Source organism: Quercus suber, unplaced genomic scaffold, assembly GCF_002906115.3.
Source record: "Quercus suber isolate HL8 unplaced genomic scaffold, Cork oak 2.0 scaffold_1188, whole genome shotgun sequence".
NCBI lineage: Eukaryota > Viridiplantae > Streptophyta > Magnoliopsida > Fagales > Fagaceae > Quercus > Quercus suber.
The window spans coordinates 25,904-46,807 of record NW_027070586.1 but is presented as its reverse complement, the minus strand read 5'-3'; the positions used below and the strand labels follow the sequence as shown (position 1 = coordinate 46,807).

Here is a 20,904-nt window from a genome sequence, read left to right as displayed (position 1 = left end):
TTCATCGCTTTGTCATGACAACTAGCTATATTTAAAATAAAAAAACACAGACAAAACGTTCCTAGTAAAATTAGTACCCGAAAGCAATGTTAATTGTTCTTCTAGTTATAACTGGTGATATTAAAGAATCACTTTCCTAATTGTGTTTTTTTTTTTTTTTTTTTTTTAACAAGCATATCCATTGATTTATTGAAACAAGCAGCATTATCATAGTATACGATGACTTGATTATACACGTTTGTCCCTTCAACATGTTTTATTATGTCTTTAAGCAAATACTAGAATATGACAACTGTTTATATGATGACTTGATTACACACGTTAATGGCTTGAAAGTGTTGATGATAATTTGAAATTAGTATTTATGATCAATGTAAATAACATCAAAGTTAATGGATGATGTAAAAATATTGGTTTATGAAATATTTTTAGAAACTTTTTATGCGTATATTAAAAAGCAATTGATTTTTTTTTTTATAATTTTTTTTTATTTCACAAGAAAGTGGTATAAAAATTTTTCTCAAATAGTTAATTAATAAATACCCTAAGAACACCCGTTGACAGGACTAATGTAAAAATTTTTAAATTTTGTATTTTAAATTATGCATAAAAGATGAATTTATAAATCGAATAAAAAATAATATTTGATTGATACAAAATTTAGTATATGTATAATTATTAGATGGTGTAATATTGTTTAAGGGTTGAGATCTGATACAATAGCAAGCTATTTATTGCATCATGCAATCCCTCTCACATCATTTTCACTTTTTAAAAAATTTTAACTTTTTTTTCTAAATTATCTTTCTAATTTTTTTCGTCCAGTAGTTTTTTTTAAACTTTTTTTTTTAATCCAATAGTTAATATAAAAAGTTAAATTTTTATATTTTAATTTGAATTATTGAAAATGTATTACATGATGTAATAGGGCTATTACATCTTACCTCGATTTATAATTTAAACCTGAAAGTTATATAATATCATAAGTTAAAATTCTTTAAAAGGAAAAAGAAAAAAAAAAACCTTAAAGAAGGAAACTAAAGAAAAAACCACAACCGTACAGTTGTTTCACAGACATAAGGGTGCCGTAAGCCGTCACAATCCAATTATTAATAGAATAACACATTAACAAAATAGGACTACTAATAGCAATATAGGATAGCATTTTACACAAATATATGAAAAATTTTAAGAATACATGAAATGACACAATTATTGCTCATAAGAAAAGACACAATTGGTCAAAAAGATAAACAGCTAATATAATCTGATGCATAATATAATTATAGCAAATTTTGTACCAATTTATATGGTACATTTCTTATAAAATTAGTTAAAATATATTAAAATTTAGAAATATTAAAAAAAAAATTTCCCCTCCAATTGTAGTGGATATGTCAGCGTTGTCAATATCAAAATGATGTTCAATTGTAAGCATCGAGAGAGTCACTTTCAACAATTATTTTCAATAATGAACCGGTATCTCATGCGCCAGCCACTCACGAGCAAAGCTAACGTCACTGCCACTGCCTATGAGAGGCAAGTCTCATGCGACAAATCTCTCTCAATCTCTGTTTGCATCTCTTTCTTTCCATTTATTATTTTTTATAAAAATATATTTGTACTACGTAGCAAGCGCCACTACCACCAACTCTTACAAATATAATTAAAAAAAAAATTTAAATATTCTGAGCCCTCAAAATACGTGTACAAGTAATATAGCGCGTCCTTTCCTTTGTTACGTATAAATTCAAACAGAGCTGATGCTAACAATCAATCCCTCTCGTCACTTTTCTTTTCTTTCATGTTATAATTTAGAACCTCAGGATCTCCGTGAAAAACTGAGTGGGCTATATTACTTCCCTTCCAAATCCAAAAGGATCAAAAAGCCGTTATCAAAAATCGTTATCCAAACCTGTTTTCCTCGTGAATCCTATTCCCAAACGGTTAAGTCTCGATGTCTTCTTTCATTTTTCTATAACGAAGTTTCTGGTTACAGTGTAGGAATTGGTACAACACTCCTATTTAATAGTTGAAGTAGTTGTTAGATATATGAATGCAACCATCATCAGAATCGGAGAGAAACAAATAAATCGATAATGGCTGTGAGGAAAGGGGAGGAGCGACATATAGTCGAGGACACGAATGGGCATGAGAGAGTAGAAGAAGAGGAAGAATACGAATTTGAGGAGGTGAGTGAGCGGATCAAATCGTCAGTTGCAAGCCGTTTCAATCTGATATCGAACGAGTTAGGTCTCGCCTCCAATTTCCGCAAGTTCAGTCGCGAATCTCTCCTTCTCGGCATTAAAGACCTCTCCACCGGCCTCGTCATCCACCCTGATAACCGGTATGTATGTATCGTATCTTATATAGTATAAAACTTGGATCTACAATATTTGTTTAAGGACAGTTTCCTTTGTAGTGCGGAATTCACTCTAGTTTGTCGTTTACAGCATGATTTTGTCTTTATTTCGGAACAAAATTGTCGTTTTGAGGTTCTACCGGTGTACACGTGGCAGTAAATAAGTGGATCAAAAGATTTTGGTAGGGTTAGCTTCATTTGGATTTCAATTTAGATTGGTCTCGTAATGATGGTCAAAAATATAGGATGACGATAATTTTTTTATTTTTTTATTTGATGAACGGATGACGATGAGTTGAAAAGGTTAGATAAGATTCAATTAATTTATCGGCTAATATATGATGCTGTGCCACATCAAATCAAAGACACTAGCAAAGTCAAAGTGATAGGATAAGAATCCAATTACACACTGTTTGCCAAGTTACACAGATTTTTTTATTTTTTTTATTTTTTTTTTGTGGTTAATTTTAATGTTCATAAAAATAGAATATAGATAGGGCTGAAAATACAGACTTAGGAAAAATCTTGTTAATATTTGCTTATTTAGAAAATGATTCCAACTTAAGTTTGAGCTTAATAAATTTATAAGTTTGATTATTTGGGAATAATTTTTTTTATTTTATTTTTTATTTAGAAAATGACTCATTTAAAAAAAAATGTTTTCTATAAAACTATATTATTTTCTTATGTTTGGCAGTAATCTTAAATGAGTTGAAAAATAATATTTTAACTTCCCTTATTTAGTTTATTGTGAGATATAGTTGTTTTTCAAAAAAACTTAGTGAAAAACAATATTTAAAAATAAGCTATATTTTTTATGTTAACCAAATATAGTTTTCCTTTTACTTATTTTTTCTATTACTACCAAACACAAAAAAACACAAAAAAACTATCTTTACACAATATTTTCCATCGAAACAAATAAAACGTTAAACAAGTCAAATTCAAATATAATAACATGTTCAATAAAGTTCAATTTAACTATAATTTAGTTATTAAGTATTAACATATATTTATGAAGGGATAAATAATTTTATTGGTAGTGTTTACTAAATGTGAGGAAAGAATAAGTTAATCAAGTAGTTTCTGAACAAGTTTGAGATTGTTTGGTAAGAAAATGAATTAAGTTTGAACGTGTAATCTATTTAGTGATAGATGAGTTTGGTTTGGGCTCATAAGAATACCAAAAAAAAAAAAAAAAGGCTAGCTAATAAATTATACACTACAGTAGACATGAAAAAAATATATAAATATGAAATATGGTATATAAAAGTCATGGACATTTTTTTTTTCAACAAAAGAGACATTAAAATCTTTTTTAGCACTTTTTTTTTATATAATTTTTTTTTTTAGCAAAACAAGGAGGCCTTTATCATCAGAAAAATACATTAATTAGTTTTGATATAGAAATTTTAACAGTTGAGCCAACTAGAATTCATAGGTGAGATTTGAATTTAAATTCCTTATTTTACATTAAGAAACTTTATTAATTAAATAATTAAACTAGTTAAAATTAACAGCATTAAAATATTTTTAGCAAAACAAGGAAGCCTCCGAATCTATTGAGCCAACATATACTACTGCCACAAAGGCACATGCTATAAGAATAATCTTTAAGGAAAAATAAATAAATTAAAAAGAAATGAAGAAAAAGCGAAGTTAAGGGTGAATAATATGAGACCTTTTTTTTTTAATAGAATATATAAATTTTACTTTAGCCTAATCTAAGTGTATGTGTATGTGAAACTCCCTCTTCAAAACTTGAACCACAGCTCTTACCACCCCACAAGCATCTTAATACTTGTGGAGTGACTATCGCGCCAAGGGTGCGCGGTGGTGTAAAGTCTTTTAGGAACATATGAACCTGTTTGATGTAATTATTTATAGTTTTTTTTTTTTTATATGAATACTGTAACTTTATTACAAAGAGGATAAAAACATTATATCATGACTCAAAGCTGACTCAATGAAAATAAGATTTTCCTAATATATATAGTATTAAATTCGATAGCTATAAATAAATATATATATATATATATTAAAACCAAACTCTTTGTCTCTCTCTCATTTAGGGTTTGTTTGAGATCCTCTTATTTTGCTGAAACTAATACAGTAAGACTCATGAATAATATCAAAAAGTACAGTGGGACCCATGAATAGTAGCAAAAGTAAGCTAAATAGTAAAATAAGTTGACAAAATTAATCATGTCAAACGCACACTTAGAAGGAATTTATACTAAAATATAAAAAATGAATGCTAAAAGAGCACTGTCCATTTAATTTTTTCTTATTTGGATGAAACATATATAAGACAAAGAATGGATCAGACTTATATAAGTATTACGTCTCAAAGTTTATTTTAAAAGAAATAGTCTAACCTCTGACTAGTTGTTACTTACTTTTTTCTCAAAAAAAAAGAGGTTGAGAGACTGGTCAAAAAACCTAGTTTAAACACTTGTATAAATATATATTCTTATTCCTTCTTACCACAAGAAATATTCTGATCTTTAAGATAAGTTAGACTCTGATCTTTAGTCACTATTTTCTTTTTTCGCCTAAGAAATTTTCAAATTCTAACTCTTATCAAGAGAGTTTTTTTTTTTTTTTTTTTTTTTTTTTTGTGGTTAATTTTAATGTTCATAAAAATAGAATATAGATAGGGCTGAAAATACAGACTTAGGAAAAATCTTGTTAATATTTGCTTATTTAGAAAATGATTCCAACTTAAGTTTGAGCTTAATAAGTTTATAAGTTTGATTATTTGGGAATTATTTTTTTTATTTTATTTTTTATTTAGAAAATGACTCATTTTAAAAAAAATGTTTTCTATAAAACTATATTATTTTCTTATGTTTGGCAGTAATCTTAAATGAGTTGAAAAATAATATTTTATCTTCCCTTATTTAGTTTATTGTGAGATATAGTTGTTTTTTATGTTAACCAAATATAGTTTTCCTTTTACTTATTTTTTCTATTATTACCAAACACAAAAAAACACAAAAAACTATCTTTACACAATATTTTCCATCGAAACAAATAAAGCGTTAAACAAGTCAAATTCAAATATAATAACATGTTCAATAAAGTTCAATTTAACTATAATTTAGTTATTAAGTATTAACATATATTTATGAAGGGATAAATAATTTTATTGGTAGTGTTTACTAAATGTGAGGAAAGAATAAGTTAATCAAGTAGTTTCTGAACAAGTTTGAGATTGTTTGGTAAGAAAATGAATTAAGTTTGAACGTGTAATCTATTTAGTGATAGATGAGTTTGGTTTGGGCTCATAAGAAAATTAAATAAACAAATCCTGAACTCTTAATACTCAACTCATTTACAACACTAATTATAATAAGATAAATATAGAAAAACTAATGTTTAGAGAAGTTGGATATAGATAGACCAAAAAAAAAGGCTAGCTAATAAATTATACACTACAGTAGACATGAAAAAAAATATATAAATATGAAATATGGTATACAAAAGTCATGGACATTTTTTTTTTTTAACAAAAGAGACATTAAAATCTTTTTTAGCACTTTTTTTTTTATATAAATTTTTTTTTTTAGCAAAACAAGGAGGCCTTTATCATCAGAAAAATACATTAATTAGTTTTGATATAGAAATTTTAACAGTTGAGCTAACTAGAATTCATAGGTGAGATTTGAATTTAAATTCCTTATTTTACATTAAGAAACTTTATTAATTAAATAATTAAACTAGTTAAAATTAACAGCATTAAAATATTTTTAGCAAAACAAGGAAGCCTCCGAATCTATTGAGCCAACATATACTACTGCCATAAAGGCACATGCTATAAGAATAATCTTTAAGGAAAAATAAATAAATTAAAAAGAAATGAAGAAAAAGCGAAGTTAAGGGTGAATAATATGAGACTTTTTTTTTTTAATAGAAGATAGAAATTTTATTTTAGCCTAATCTAAGTGTATGTGTATGTGAAGCTCCCTCTTGAAAACTTGAACTACAACTCTTACCACCCCACAAGCAGCTTAATACTTGTAGAGTGACTATCGCGCCAAGGGTGCGCGGTGGTGTAAAGTCTTTTAGGAACATATGAACCTGTTTGATGTAATTATTTATAGTTTTTTTTTTATATGAATACTGTAACTTTATTAAAAAGAGGATAAAAACATTATATCATGACTCAAAGCTGACTCAATGAAAATAAGATTTTCCTAATATATATAGTATTAAATTCGACAGCTATAAATAAATAAATAAATAAAAATATATATATATATATATATATTAAAACCAAACTCTTTGTCTCTCTCTCATTTAGGGTTTGTTTGGGATCCTCTTATTTTGCTGNTTGAATTATTCCTTTTCATAAGAAACTTTATTAATAAATAATTAAACTAGTTTAAAATTAACAGCATTAAAATATTTTTAGCAAAACAAGGAAGCCTCCGAATCTATTGAGCCAACATATACTACTGCCATAAAGGCACATGCTATAAGAATAATCTTTAAGGAAAAATAAATAAATTAAAAAGAAATGAAGAAAAAGCGAAGTTAAGGTGAATAATATGAGACTTTTTTTTTTAATAGAAGATAGAAATTTTATTTTAGCCTAATCTAAGTGTATGTGTATGTGAAGCTCCCTCTTGAAAACTTAACTACAACTCTTACCACCCCACAAGCAGCTTAATACTTGTAGAGTGACTATCGCGCCAAGGGTGCGCGCGGTGGTGTAAAGTCTTTTAGGAACTATGAACCTGTTTGATGTAATTATTTATAGTTTTTTTTTATATGAATACTGAACTTTTTAAAAAGAGGATAAAAACATTATATCATGACTCAAAGCTGACTCAATGAAAATAAGATTTCCTAATATATATATATAGTATAAATTCGACTAGCTATAAATAAATAAATAATAAAAATATATATATATATATATATATTAAACCAAACTCTTTGTCTCTCTCTCATTTAGGGTTTGTTTGGGATCCTCTTATTTTGCTGAAACTAATACAGTAAGACTCATGAATAGTATCAAAAAGTACAGTGGGACCCATGAATAGTAGCAAAAATAAGCTAAATAGTAAAATAAGTTGACAAAATTAATCATGTCAAACGCACACTTAAAAGGAATTTATACTAAAATATAAAAAATGAATGCTAAAGAGTACTGTTCATTTAATTTTTTCTTATTTGGATGAAACATATATAAGACAAAGAATGGATCAGACTTATATAAGTATTACGTTCAAAGTTTATTTTAAAAGAAATAGTCTAACCTCTGACTAGTTGTTACTTACTTTTTTCTAAAAAAAAAGAGGTTGAGAGACTGGTCAAAAAAAAAAAAAAACTAGTTTAAACACTTGTATAAATATATATTCTTATTTCTTCTTACCACAAGAAATATTCTGATCTTTAAGATAAGTTAGACTCTGATCTTTAGTCACTATTTTCTTTTTTCGCCTAAGAAATTTTCAAATTCTAACTCTTATCAAGAGAGTTTTTTTTTTTTTTTTTGGTGATGTTATTCTAATTAAATATATCTGGGTCATTTTCTCAATATATATATATATATATATATATATATATCTGGGTCAATTCACCATTATAAATCCCATCTGGCCACTGGCCCACTACACACAGGCTGCTTCTTTTTCTTTTTTGTCTTTTTTCCCAAGTAAATTGAGACAACACATCATGATAGAGAAACGAGGTAAAATATAGACTTTAATTCTTACCCCTAAATTTCCTGTATAGTGTTTATCAAAGTCTTAAATTGCAACATTTCCTTCTTCTTTCTCCAGGCCATGATAACAAAAAATTTCACACTCGAGCTAGTCAAAGTAAATATGTTTTCTCCAGTAATGTCACTATCAATAATGCTTACAAAGTTCATCAAAAAATAAAATTAATAATAATAATGCTTACAAAGTTACAAGGAAAAGGGATGACTTCTTTAATGGTAGCTTTTGCAATTTTGACATTTTTTAAAAGAGATTAAATTCTATAAGGACGTGTAAAACTTAAGTTTTATACCTTTCAATCTCAACATGCATATCATCATATCACACATTAAAGAATAGATATAACTGCACTCAATTAATTCTAATACTCATTTGAAAATCTAATCTAAAAAGGAGTTTATTGAAATGTTATTAAGTGTAATAAGATGTATTGCGTTTTAAGTAAAAAATTGATGTGATAATATCTTATTGGATAGTATAAAATATGAGTCTCATTCTTACCAAATTCGGATTCTTAAAAAAAAAAAAAAAAAGGTTATTTCCCTTTGTGCTTAATTAATAGTTGAACTCATAGTAGTGAGTGTTGCAGGGTATAAACTAATTGACTACTACATATTTGTTTAGAGATAGAAATAAATAAGATTGAAATTAATTTGGAAGGCGAATGTATGCATGCATGCAGGTGGTATCGTGCATGGACGAAGTTCATATTAATGTGGGCGGTGTACTCCTCCTTCTTCACACCCTTGGAGTTCGGCTTCTTCCGGGGATTGCCTGGCAACCTCTTTGTGGTGGACATTATTGGCCAGATTGTTTTCCTTATCGACATTCTTTTGCATTTCTTTTTGGCTTACAGAGACAGCCAGACGTACCGAATGATCTATAAGCGTACCCCCATTGCACTCAGGTTTATTTTCATTCCATTTCTACGTATGCATGAGGCCAAGATTGGACCTAAGTATATAACATATGTTATACTTTTACGATATTCATCTGGGGTATGATAAAATTATAGTCCATGCAAACAATTTAATGACTCATTACCATCTACTGGAATTCAAAGAATTTTAGTACTAAGTAAATTCTTTATTATAGATTTATCATTTTTAGCTGATTTATATGTATAGTTGGTTCACTTAGTGGGAGATTTTTTTTACAATTGGTCCTAAGACCCACCTTCTACTTCGTTCTTCCAAGGAAATGAACTGTGATTTGTGTTATGCGGGACAAAATTAACAACGGACTTGGGCCTTTGGACCTGCAATAAACTAAACACACCAACTAATATTATAACAATTTGAATTAGATCTTACTTGACACTTAATGGGAATGCTTTTGATCTAATTTGTTGTATGGTGGTTTGCTAAATGTGAAGTTTGCTACGCGGATTTAAAATTTGACTAGGGTCTTTTCCATGCAAAAAGGGAATCTTTTGTTACAATTGAAGCAAACCAATGTGAATTGTTCAATTAATTTAGAGGAAATCCAAAGATGTCTTAGATGGAACTATTTGCTGGTCATGCTTAGAATTTCTAATACGGTATACATTTTGCTTCTGTTAAATTGCTGATTCATCTTTCCTTCTCCCTCGCCCTCACCCTCTCTTTTTTTGTTTTTTTCAAATTCTTGGCTGCAGGTACTTGAAATCTAATTTTATCATCGATCTTCTTTCTTGTATGCCTTGGGATATTATCTACAAGGTATCACTTTTTTTAAGTATACATTGCTTAACACTAGTTTTTCTTGCTTTTAATATCTTGAAGGAATACAAGAGATTGTTTTGTTTTCTATTTTCTCAAGTTACCTTTTATTTTATTTCACTTTCTCATCTTCTAGTTTAAATTGTATTTAGGATTTGTATTTTGGAAGGACCATTGGAGAATTTAGAGTATTCTCATAATCCTTTAAGCATGAAGATCCTAATATTTGAGAGCGTTTGTATGTGATGTGTCCATTCTGTTAATGGCGATAGCACTTAGATGAGAATTTCCATTTATATTTTTTTTTGGGGTCTAAATACATATTTTGTATGTTGGATTTCAACTAATGAACTCATTTGTAAATTTGACAATGTCTTCTTATTATGCCACCTAATGTCATGCATCTTGTTTTCTTATATGCATTACATTAGCTGTCCCTTAAAAAAACCAAGGCACGAATCTAGTTGGATGCAATGTTTTCTTGCACAAAGGGGTATGGGATCTTGGAACCATGGTTTGCTGGGATTTGAGCTTTTTGTGAATTCCCCGTCAAATCATTTTAGTGTGACATTTTTTATACTGCCATTGATAGTCTCTGAGATAAGAATCAGAGACACCTACGAAATACGTAATGGAGAGTAGGATCGGTTATTTAAAAAAGTTTGGAGCATATAGTCATATACTAAGATATCTGGAAGTTGTAAAAGTTTCCTGGTAATATGATTTTTAAGTTGTTGCTCTCTGTTACCATTTTGAGAAATTTGTCCTGAACAGGGTTGTGGAAGAAAAGAGGGAGTGAGGTACCTTCTATGGATCAGATTAAGTCGGGTCCGCAAAGTCACTAAGTTTTTTCAAAGTATGGAGAAGGATATACGTATCAATTACATGTTTACCAGGATTGTGAAACTTCTTGCTGTTGAACTCTATTGCACACATACAGCGGCATGCATCTTTTACTATTTGGCTACAACTCTTCCTCCTTCTCAAGAGGGTTACACATGGATTGGAAGTTTAAAGTTGGGTGACTATAGTTATTCACAGTTTAGAGAGATTGATCTTTGGAAGCGCTACATAACATCTTTATATTTCGCCATTGTTACCATGGCTACTGTTGGTAAGCTTCTCTCCCCCCTCTAAATTACTTTAAGATCACCAGTTATAACTAGAAGTATTATGGTTTTGTGATGTTCATTATTGTGATGTACCAACAATTATTTTATGTATCCGGCATATGCATTATCTCTCTCACATATGGGTCCACACAATTATTGGATCTACATGCTATGAGAGGGATGATATATACATATGTTGGATGCATAAGATACCTTCATGTGATACATGACTTACTTAAGAATCATATGCATGAGATACCTTCATGTTTTGTCACTAAATTTTTCACTTACCTAAAATTTTTTCTGCATTTTTTTTTTCACTTAGCTTGTACCCTTTTTTTTTATAATAAAAAAATTCCATTAAAGGAACAATTTTGTTTTGGCCATATATATGTAACTAACAATTTGTTTCAAGAAGTGTGTTTAAGATCTATTAAGTGCATGTGTAACTTACCAATCAAGTATAAAAAATAAAAATAAAAACAAATTGTCTCATGTTAAGTGTGTCATACCATGCTAACAGTCCTCCCATGCTTTGAATGAAGGTTGCTGTAGGTTGGAAGCTAGTAAAATGATCTTTGACTCTTTGAAATACGCTTGTAAAGTATCATAAAAACCCACCCGAAAAACCAACCTGCTCTCAATGCTATAGGCATGTCACACAGACACACTGATTTTGTTCCTAATTTTCTTTACACCACAGACACACACACACACATATATTCTTAAATTTCTTTTTTCTAATACGTTGTCAAGTAACTTTTTTACTGGCTATAATTTGTACAATTTGATGATTTAAGCATATTTGGTAATCCTCAGATTGATATTCTGCAATGGTATTGAATAATAGTTTATACTTGCCTCCATTGAGAATTGAGACAAATCTGGAATGTGAAGGTTTTCTCACTTTGTACTTAAATTAATGCCTTTGTCTATTGCAGGTTATGGAGATATACATGCAGTCAATATGAGGGAAATGATATTCATCATGATATATGTCTCTTTTGACATGGTTCTTGGTGCTTATTTGATTGGTAACATGACAGCATTGATTGTGAAAGGCTCAAAGACAGAGAAGTTCAGGGATAAAATGACAGATTTCATCAAATTTATGAACAGAAATAAACTTGGGAGGGACATCCGTAATCAAATTAAAGGTCACTTGCGCTTGAAGCATGAGAGTAGCTACACTGAGGCTGCTGTCCTTCAGGACATCCCCATGTCTATTCGGGCTAAGGTAAAGTAGAAAAAAGAGGTTTTTTGAACCTCCATTTACCAATTTTGATGATAAAAACCAGAAGAAGCATCTAGTGATTCCATCTACTGATCAGCTTAGTGAAATTACATGCTTTCCTCTCAGAATTTTTCAAAATTCTTATTGTTTATTGTTCTTTTTTTGGTTTATGGTTTCAGTCTTCTATGTTTACCCGGACACTATTTTGATGGATTTGTCTATGTAATGGATTAGTTAACTGAGTTTTTTGACTTGCAGCTGCATCTTTCATGTGACCATCATATTCTCAATAATTGCATTCTATCTTGCACTGGTACTTTCAAGGGAGCTGTATTACTATACTCCCCAATATGCATCTGATGCTTCTCATATGTATACAAGATTTGAAAAATATATCTTCTAATTTTTGAAAACTTCATATCCTTCTTGGACTTTCATTTACGAATATTGTACATGCCTTGAGCTAAGTCAAAAAATAAGAATAATATCTTAAAATTTATTTATTAAACTTGTCTCAAATAGTAAGAGTTGCATCAACTGTATACATGTATATGTGCATGCATGTATGAGTGTATATATGTGTTTGTGATGAGTGAGTGTGTATAAACCAATTTTTATAATTGGGGAGAGAGAGAGAGAGAGAGAGAGAGAGTGAGATAATTACTTCTAATCCTTGTTGGACTTGGATCCATAATATTGAAAATATCAGAGCAAACTAAAGACTATAAGGACCACAAATAAACAAATTAAATTAATAGAAAGACCATGATAGGACCCATCAACTGGTATTACAGCCCATGTCCAGAAAATTTAGACATTGCTAAATATCCCAGGCATAGATCTCAAGAAAACTAATATTAAAGGAATCACTAGCTTTGTAATGCAAAAAAAGATAATAGTAAGATTTGGTAGTATCTAGAGTAGTCTTCTTAGGTCTCAAACTAAGTTGATGTCAATATAAAACTTAATTTCAAGTTCTTTCATGTTCATGCTTTCTTTTCCTTGAGCCTCTTATCTTCCATATCAGTTGGTTAATTAAATTAGCTATGTCAAAAAATTTCGAACTATTCATGATGAGTTGAATCTTCTTTTTCAGATTTCCCAAACTTTATACTTGCCATACGTTGAAAAGGTTCCTCTTTTTAAGGGATGCTCTTCAGAATTCATCAACCAGATTGTAAGTTATTTTATTTCCATTATATAATTTATAACAAAATTTTGTAAGTGATGCATGATCCAAACTTGATTTTTAGTTTACAAAGTTCAATTTGTTTGTGGACTTCATTTGCCATTGATAATGGGCTTTTATTTTCCGTTAATAATATGAATCAACTTTAGAGGCTAGGAAATCATTAAATATGCTGCTTCGGGGTCTTCTCTAGTTTGGGAATACTCAAACTCTGTTGCGTTATTTTGCATGGACATGGAAATTGTAGATGGATGCTTTGAAGCAGGACCTGGACACAGTTTGTACTTGAATTGTGTGTGCGAAGTCATAAATTCTCAGTAGCCCCCAAAATTTTGATATGCAAGGACACTGATGTCAATGTAGTGCTCTAGCATAGATATGGTCTTAGAAAGGCTACTTCAAATTGAGTTGACTTATAACATTAATGGCAGTGAAAGTTTAAGATCCTAAATTGTTGTTGTGTAACACTGTAACATCACATAAATTGTAAGAGAGAATTTCCTTTGTCGTACTGAAATCCTTGGCTTCTTTGAATATATGAAGTTAGACTTTTTTGATTGATCTTGCAGGTTATTAGATTCCATGAGGAGTTTTTTCTCCCAGGAGAAGTGATAATGGAACAGGGAAATGTGGTAGATCAACTGTATTTCGTTTGTCATGGTGTGCTGGTAAGATTCCATGTTCTATAGTCATTGCTGTCAATCATTAGTTTGTTTAACATTCTGGTTTTGTTTCTTCTTCCTTTTGTTCCGCTTAAGTTTCTTAGATAAATCCTCTATTCTTTGGTTTCTGTACATTCAAACTATGCACAAAGCTGTCAGCTGACTCAGCTCACACCATGCTTAGAATATTACAAATGTACATTAATACCTTTTGATTCAGTCTGATGTATATATAAAAAGATATATATATATATATATAAATCCCAATTATATTGTGATTTTCAATTATGTTGTTTGCTGAGAATATCAGGATATGGATTCTGTTGTTCTCAAAATGTGTATGTTTACAAATTTAAGAAAACTATTCTTTTGCAGGAGGAGGTAGGTATATGCGAAGATGGATCAGAAGAGACTGTTTCACTTCTGCAACCTGACAGCTCATTTGGAGAAATTTCTATTCTCTGCAACATCCCTCAACCCTATACTGTTAGGGTTTGTGAACTATGCAGGCTTCTGCGGCTTGATAAACAATCTTTTACAAATGTACTAGATATATATTTTTACGATGGTCGTAAAATCTTGAACAACCTTCTAGAGGTAATTATTTGATTTATTTCTGTTACTGTCTGTGCTTTTACTTTAGTTCCTGAAATTTCTGTCAGTGGCAGTAGAGTTTAGAATTGAATATAATATAGAAATGCTTTTGAAGACATTCTTCAAAATTCTTGAACAGTTTTTTGTTCTTTATATAGTTGACATTAATTTTCTACTATGTGCCCATAAGATGGCTAAAACTTTATGTAAAAAAATGTACAGGGAAAAGAGTCCAATCGAGTTAAGCAATTGGAGTCAGATATCACATTTCATATTGGAAAACAAGAAGCTGAGCTTGCTTTGAAGGTGAATAGTGTGGCTGATATTGGAGATTTGTACCAATTAAAGAGTTTTATCCGCGCTGGAGCTGATCCCAACAAGACAGATTATGATGGAAGGTCACCCTTGGTATGGAACTGCTTATACATGTTTTAAAATTGTCTAATAATTGGTCTTTCACTCCTTCCCCCACCCCCCCTCCCTCCCCCTCTAATCTATAAATTTTTTATTTTATCAATTATACTGGTACATTTGATGGAATCTGTCTCCTACTTTAAATCTAATGATCTAGGCAAGTTTTGTCCTTTTTGAGGACTCCCTGAACTTTTGTTTTTACATTTTTTTTCCCTGGATACAAGACAAACAACAATTGGAATGCGATCTTTGACATTCATTAAATGATTAACGAGGAACCTCAAGAGGCATCAAAACTATATCTTGCCCTATATTTCTACTGGAAGCAGAGAAAAATCTTTCACAGAGTTGGTTTCCCTGTCTAGATTTTTGTAGACTAATGATCTCAATTGACAATTGCTGAGACAGATGCATGATATTCTTCAGAACTTCTTTTAATTTTCAAGGGATATTTTCAAGTTTTCATTATGTCATTGGCAATAATAGAATCAGAGAATCAGTTGCAATGATGATGTTTTCTTCTCCCTTAGCAACTTTTAGTCTCCCAAAAAGTGTAGCTTTTAGTTTATAAGCAATTCTGCTTCATATCCGGTAGCTAAACACATGTATAATCTGCCCTTGCTACCTCTTATCTCCCTTCCAGAGCCACCTCTTCCATTCCCTCTGCTGGATTCTCTGATTTACAAGCTTTATGAGCTCTCTGGATGAAGTCAGTCTCAATGCTCCAGTTGCGTAGATCCTCTTCTTCAATTAATCAGGAAATAGGACAAAGGAAAAATCCAATTATTATCTTGATTAGGAATGGGAAAAAAAATCCCAATACCTTTATTCTTTTGAGTTTGCACGACCTGCTTACCTCCAGTGAACTTCATTACAATGTCATCACTTACCATGCAAATCCAATCTCATCCCCCCTCCTCCTATTGTTGTCAACAATCTAACCAACTTCTTGTTCTTGGTTTCAAAGCAAAGTATCTCTAGCTATAGTCAGCAATTGGAAAACACTATCAGCCAGATTGGTTTAGTGGATCTGTGTTTAGAAAACATATAACTTCTCCAGCTGTTGAAAATTCCTTAGCCCAAAAGCAAATCTTGAGTTTGTGGCATTTCTCTAGAGTTAGCATTTATGTGTTGTTAAATCTTGAAAGCTGATATTTCTGTGCCTCCATATGAGTTCTGATTAACTGTATTTTAATGTTGGACCCATGATGGAACTATTGTTTTTGTTTTTACAAGTTGCAATAATGCCCACTCATGGTAGAAGCCCCAACCTTATCATCAATTCTTGAAATCCTAGAGTTTCCATATCATAGCAACCTTTCTTGAGGATTGTGTAAGCATGAAGAATAAATTAGCTGTAAGGCATGTCCTAGAGTTTTCATATTAAGTGAAGCTATTTCACTTTTTAATTGAAGAACAATGTTATCCTTCTGCAATACTTAATTGCAACAGCTCTCCGTGATTTGATGATTTAGGTTGCAGCCTCATAAGTAATCTCATCTACCTTAAATTGTGTCTTATCTGATTTTGTAATTTGAAAAAAAGTTGTAATATTTAGGTTCCCTCATACGTTAAGAAATGATGAGTGCACCATCCCTTTCTCTTTTTCTATTAGGGAGCATGCTGATGATAGTTATGTATGTGAATATGCACACGTACATCACAATTAGTATGTGTTTGTGTGTGTGTGTGTGTGGGGGGGGGGGGGGGAATAATGTATGCATGTGTGCAACAGGAGAACTGCACTGAAATCTTATTGCTTGAGCATAAACCAGGTGGTTTATTCTAGGATAGATAAGTGGAATCATGTTGGTGGCAGGTGCAACTTATGTTGAAAATTTTTGCTATATAATTTGTTTTAGTAGTACTAAAGATATATCTATAAAATGGGAAGAAGAAAGAAATGTTTATGTCTGAGAGGAGCCTTTGTTTTCAACAGCATCTTGCAGCATCAGAGGACATGAAGATATCACACTTTTCCTTATTCAGGAAGGAGTAAAAATCAATATTAGAGGTAAATTCTTTATGATGAAATGTCATATTTGTGTGCTTTACGCAAATCTATTACTCATGTGATGGTATTATATGTGGAATTTGTTTGTTTTGCATAGATAATTTTGGGAATACGCCTTTAGTTGAAGCCATCAAGAATGGGCATGATCGAATTGCTTCCTTACTTTATAAAGAAGGGGCATCCTTAATGATTGACAATCCTGGTAGTTTTCTTTGTACGGCTGTTGCAAAGGGGGATTCAGACTTTCTTAAAAGGATTTTATCCTATGGAATTGATCCAAACTCCAAAGACTATGATCACCGAACCCCACTCCATGTGGCTGCCTCTGAAGGATTATATTTGATGGCACAATTGCTTTTAGAAGCCGGGGCTAGTGTTTTCTCAAAGGACAGGTAAAACTCAAATATCAATCTTGCTTTATGATTTTTTTTTTCCTTAATTAGGAACACATCCACTTCTATGAGTTCAATATTTGAGCCTACTTGCTGTTCTTATAGAAGCCTAACTAGAAATGGATGAACCGTTGGGGAGGTAACAGCTTTGGGATACTCTAATTGAGAATTTAATGTGATCCTAACCCTAATGGAGCAGGTCATTTGACTGTGATTGTTTTCAAAATGTAAGAAGAAGTTCCATTGATCCTTTTTCCCTCCATTTTTTCCCCAAGAAAAACAATATTTTTATCTTCCGTGATGAGATAATTGTAAATTTTTTGCATGTCCTAATCATTATATTTTTCTTGGAACTTCACATGATTAAGCAATGAATCATCCAATGAAATGCTTCAAGTATTCAAATGTATTCATGAGATCAAGACTGCAAATGTCATGTTTTTATTTTGTCTCAACTGTTTGTTGCTGTACCATTTGCACCTTTTACCTGGAGTCTTCACATTGAAAAGTGGACTTCATTAAGAGGAATCGGACAAAAAAAGTGGACATTGATAGAAAACTTGGCGTTTTTTTTTCTCAAGGAAGTAGAGCTGCTAGATGATTACTTGTTTAGGTTGCTTTCTCAATATTGTACGATGTGGCATCTTGAAGCCCATCCTCATTATCTGATCGAACGTAACCTATTGGTAACTATATATAGTCTTAAACTTTGATTAATAGTACTCAATAGATCACTCATGTTGCAGTTTGCATCATTTCCTAGTTTTTGTGCCATTGTTTCTCTTTCCTTCCTGTATTAAGAAAAAAGAGCAAGAACTATTTTTATCCATATTATTGAGTTTATTTTGTTGTTCTGAAAACTATAATTTTCTGTCCGTTTCACCTCTGCAGATGGGGAAGCACCCCACTTGATGAAGGTAGAATGTGTGGGAACAAGAATTTGATCAAGCTATTGGAACATGCGAAGTCAGCTCAGTTATCTGAATCCTTAAATACCTCTCAAGAAATCACAGGTAGTGGAAAAATCTATGATTTGCTTTTTTTATTCCCAAAGTTTGGAACCAACTAATTATAATATCCAGAAAGCAGGTCAACGACTTGGTTTCTTCATAGAATAGAAAAAAGATAAAAGCTTGAGAAAAACTCCAAAGCATTAAAATTTACTAAACTTGATTCTGATCTCTGATCTTGCTTTACAAATTACAGTGTTAAGTGAAGCAGTTTTTTGTGTTGGAAAGTATCGGGTTTGATTTGGACAAAAGGGGGCATTATGCATATTTAGAATACCTGCACTTGGGCTCTGCAATGGTCTCTTGCAGACTATGTTGAACATTATTCTTTCTTATGTTATGTTTGATCTGAACTTGCAAGTGGAGTATTCTTCTTTCTTCATAGACCAGAATAATTTATTAAAACCTAGAGGATTAGTTTTTTTTAACCCTGCACCCTATGGGATTAGAACACAAGACCTCTCTGGACTCACCCATTACTTTGTACTTAGAGGAGGGAAAGGTGGGAGTTGGAAGATGGGTGATTTGTCTTCTGGCCAAAGTTATCAATTCCATTCCATTTTGTGAAATATTTTGTACTTATATTCGATCTTGCTCACAAGCTAATCTCTTTTGGCCAATACTTGTGTTTTGGCCTGTAAGAATTTATTTAACGAATTTGGTTGAACTTTAAAGGATTACTTTTATTTTTTCAAAGTAAGCCTTACCAAATGTGAAAACCTAAACTTTTTACTGTTTGAACTTTAGAGAATTAAATGATAATTTTTTTTTTTAATGATTTAAGTTTACAGGAATTTTTTCAATGCTTAATCTAATTGCTTGTCTCCCTGGAAGACGGATGTTATTTAGGAATTTTTTAGTATCTAATTGATATAGTTTACTTTTTCTTTTTGATATATGATAGAAATTTTACTCTAACTTAATCTAAGTATATAATTTACTAAACAAATATATATTTGGAGAGTTAATATAGATGTGCTATAAATTTATTTTTTCTATATGTAGTAATATGATTATTGAAATAAATATGTTTGTGTTAATTAACATATAGATTTAAATCAGAATGTGTGTGTGCATAGTGACAACCTCAAAATTGTATGCCAGAATATGTTGGTAGCTAATTTTTTTGTTCCAACATACCACTACAAGCCTGAATATTTAGTAGATTGGAATTGATAACTTTGCTTCCAACAAGAACACGGGTATCATTGTGGCTAACATCTATTTAATGATTTGCTGAATTACATAATAACCTCCTCGTTTTATGATGTGATGTGATGTGATGCTATGTTATACTTCTTTTGGTTCTAGTTAAAATATTTTTGGGTTTTGGATTGTTCATCAGGCTTCTATCTAGCGAAACTCACATGGGATGTGAGAGCAGTGACCCAAGATTCTCTCCTTTGTTAAATTTTTAATGATTATTTAAACTTTACCTTGTATATCTAATTATAAACCATATTTTAGGCAGTGAAAAAATGAACTTCTCCAACACAATTACCATCACCAACATTGTCTATTTACGCTTTCCATATCATATAAGATGGTTGTAAAAAATCCTGTATAAAACAAATCCAATTTCCATAGTTATAGTCTAGGGGAAACAATGGGGATTAAAATTAAATTACTGAACTTCTGTTTCCATTTTGCAGATAAATTGCACCGAAAAAAATGTACTGTGTTCCCTTTCCACCCGTGGGATCCCAAAGAAAATAGAAGGCATGGAATCATGTTGTGGGTCCCACATACCATTAAAGAACTTATCCAAACAGCAGCAGAGCAGCTACAAACTCCAAGTGTATCTTGTATATTATCAGAAGATGCAGGTAAAATTCTTGATGTAGATATGATTGGTGATGGGCAGAAGCTGTATTTAGTTAGTGAAACACAGTAACATTTTTGGGTTTTTTTAAACAATATAATTATGTATAGTTTTTGTATCATCTTTTATGCAATCTTATCTTCTACATAGTCAGCATTTTACGTCTGCATTATATAAGTAGCAAAAATATCGGCATCATATGTATTTGTTTTACAATGGGGTACTTCAAAAGTGATTTTACATTGTTTATAAATAAGTTGAAATTCGCTATTTATTAGCAGGTTGCGATATAGACTCCTTTCCTTAGTATGTTATCATACTTGAATTAAAATGTTGCCTAAGCAGCCAAAGTTTTAACCTGTTAACAGCCTCTAATGAATCCTTTATGTTAACAAGCAAAGAGGGGAAGTTTGAGAGCCTAGTGACATTGATGAGCTGATAAATATGCAGTTGCTCTTATGCTTAATCTGCTTTCTCCTAATTGAGTGGAGATAGGTTAATATCAACTTATATTCTTTTAGTTAGGGAACTCAAGGATAATCACAAAGTACAAATTAAAAAGACCAAGTAAACCCTGTTAAGGTTTTAATCCAGTTTTTGGTGACATGTGCCTTTCAAGTCCAAGAAGAATTGAGCTTCCCTACTTTTGAGTAGGGGTGGCAAATGG

The 20,904-nt window shown here is 31.0% G+C and overlaps 1 protein-coding gene across 1 annotated transcript; it reads left to right on the top strand.

The window, feature by feature from the left end:
* Positions 1 to 1,759: 1,759 nt before the first annotated feature.
* LOC112033474 (potassium channel SKOR) lies at positions 1,760 to 20,393 on the top strand. The gene is given in 14 exon segments (XM_024066241.2): positions 1,760 to 2,347; positions 8,777 to 9,001; positions 9,731 to 9,794; positions 10,569 to 10,908; positions 11,848 to 12,143; positions 13,237 to 13,317; positions 13,899 to 13,997; positions 14,367 to 14,588; positions 14,808 to 14,993; positions 16,939 to 16,948; positions 16,951 to 17,013; positions 17,111 to 17,405; positions 18,297 to 18,418; positions 20,068 to 20,393. Coding segments are annotated over 14 exon segments (2,493 nt in total). The 5' UTR covers positions 1,760 to 2,099; the 3' UTR covers positions 20,310 to 20,393.
* Positions 20,394 to 20,904: the final 511 nt, after the last annotated feature.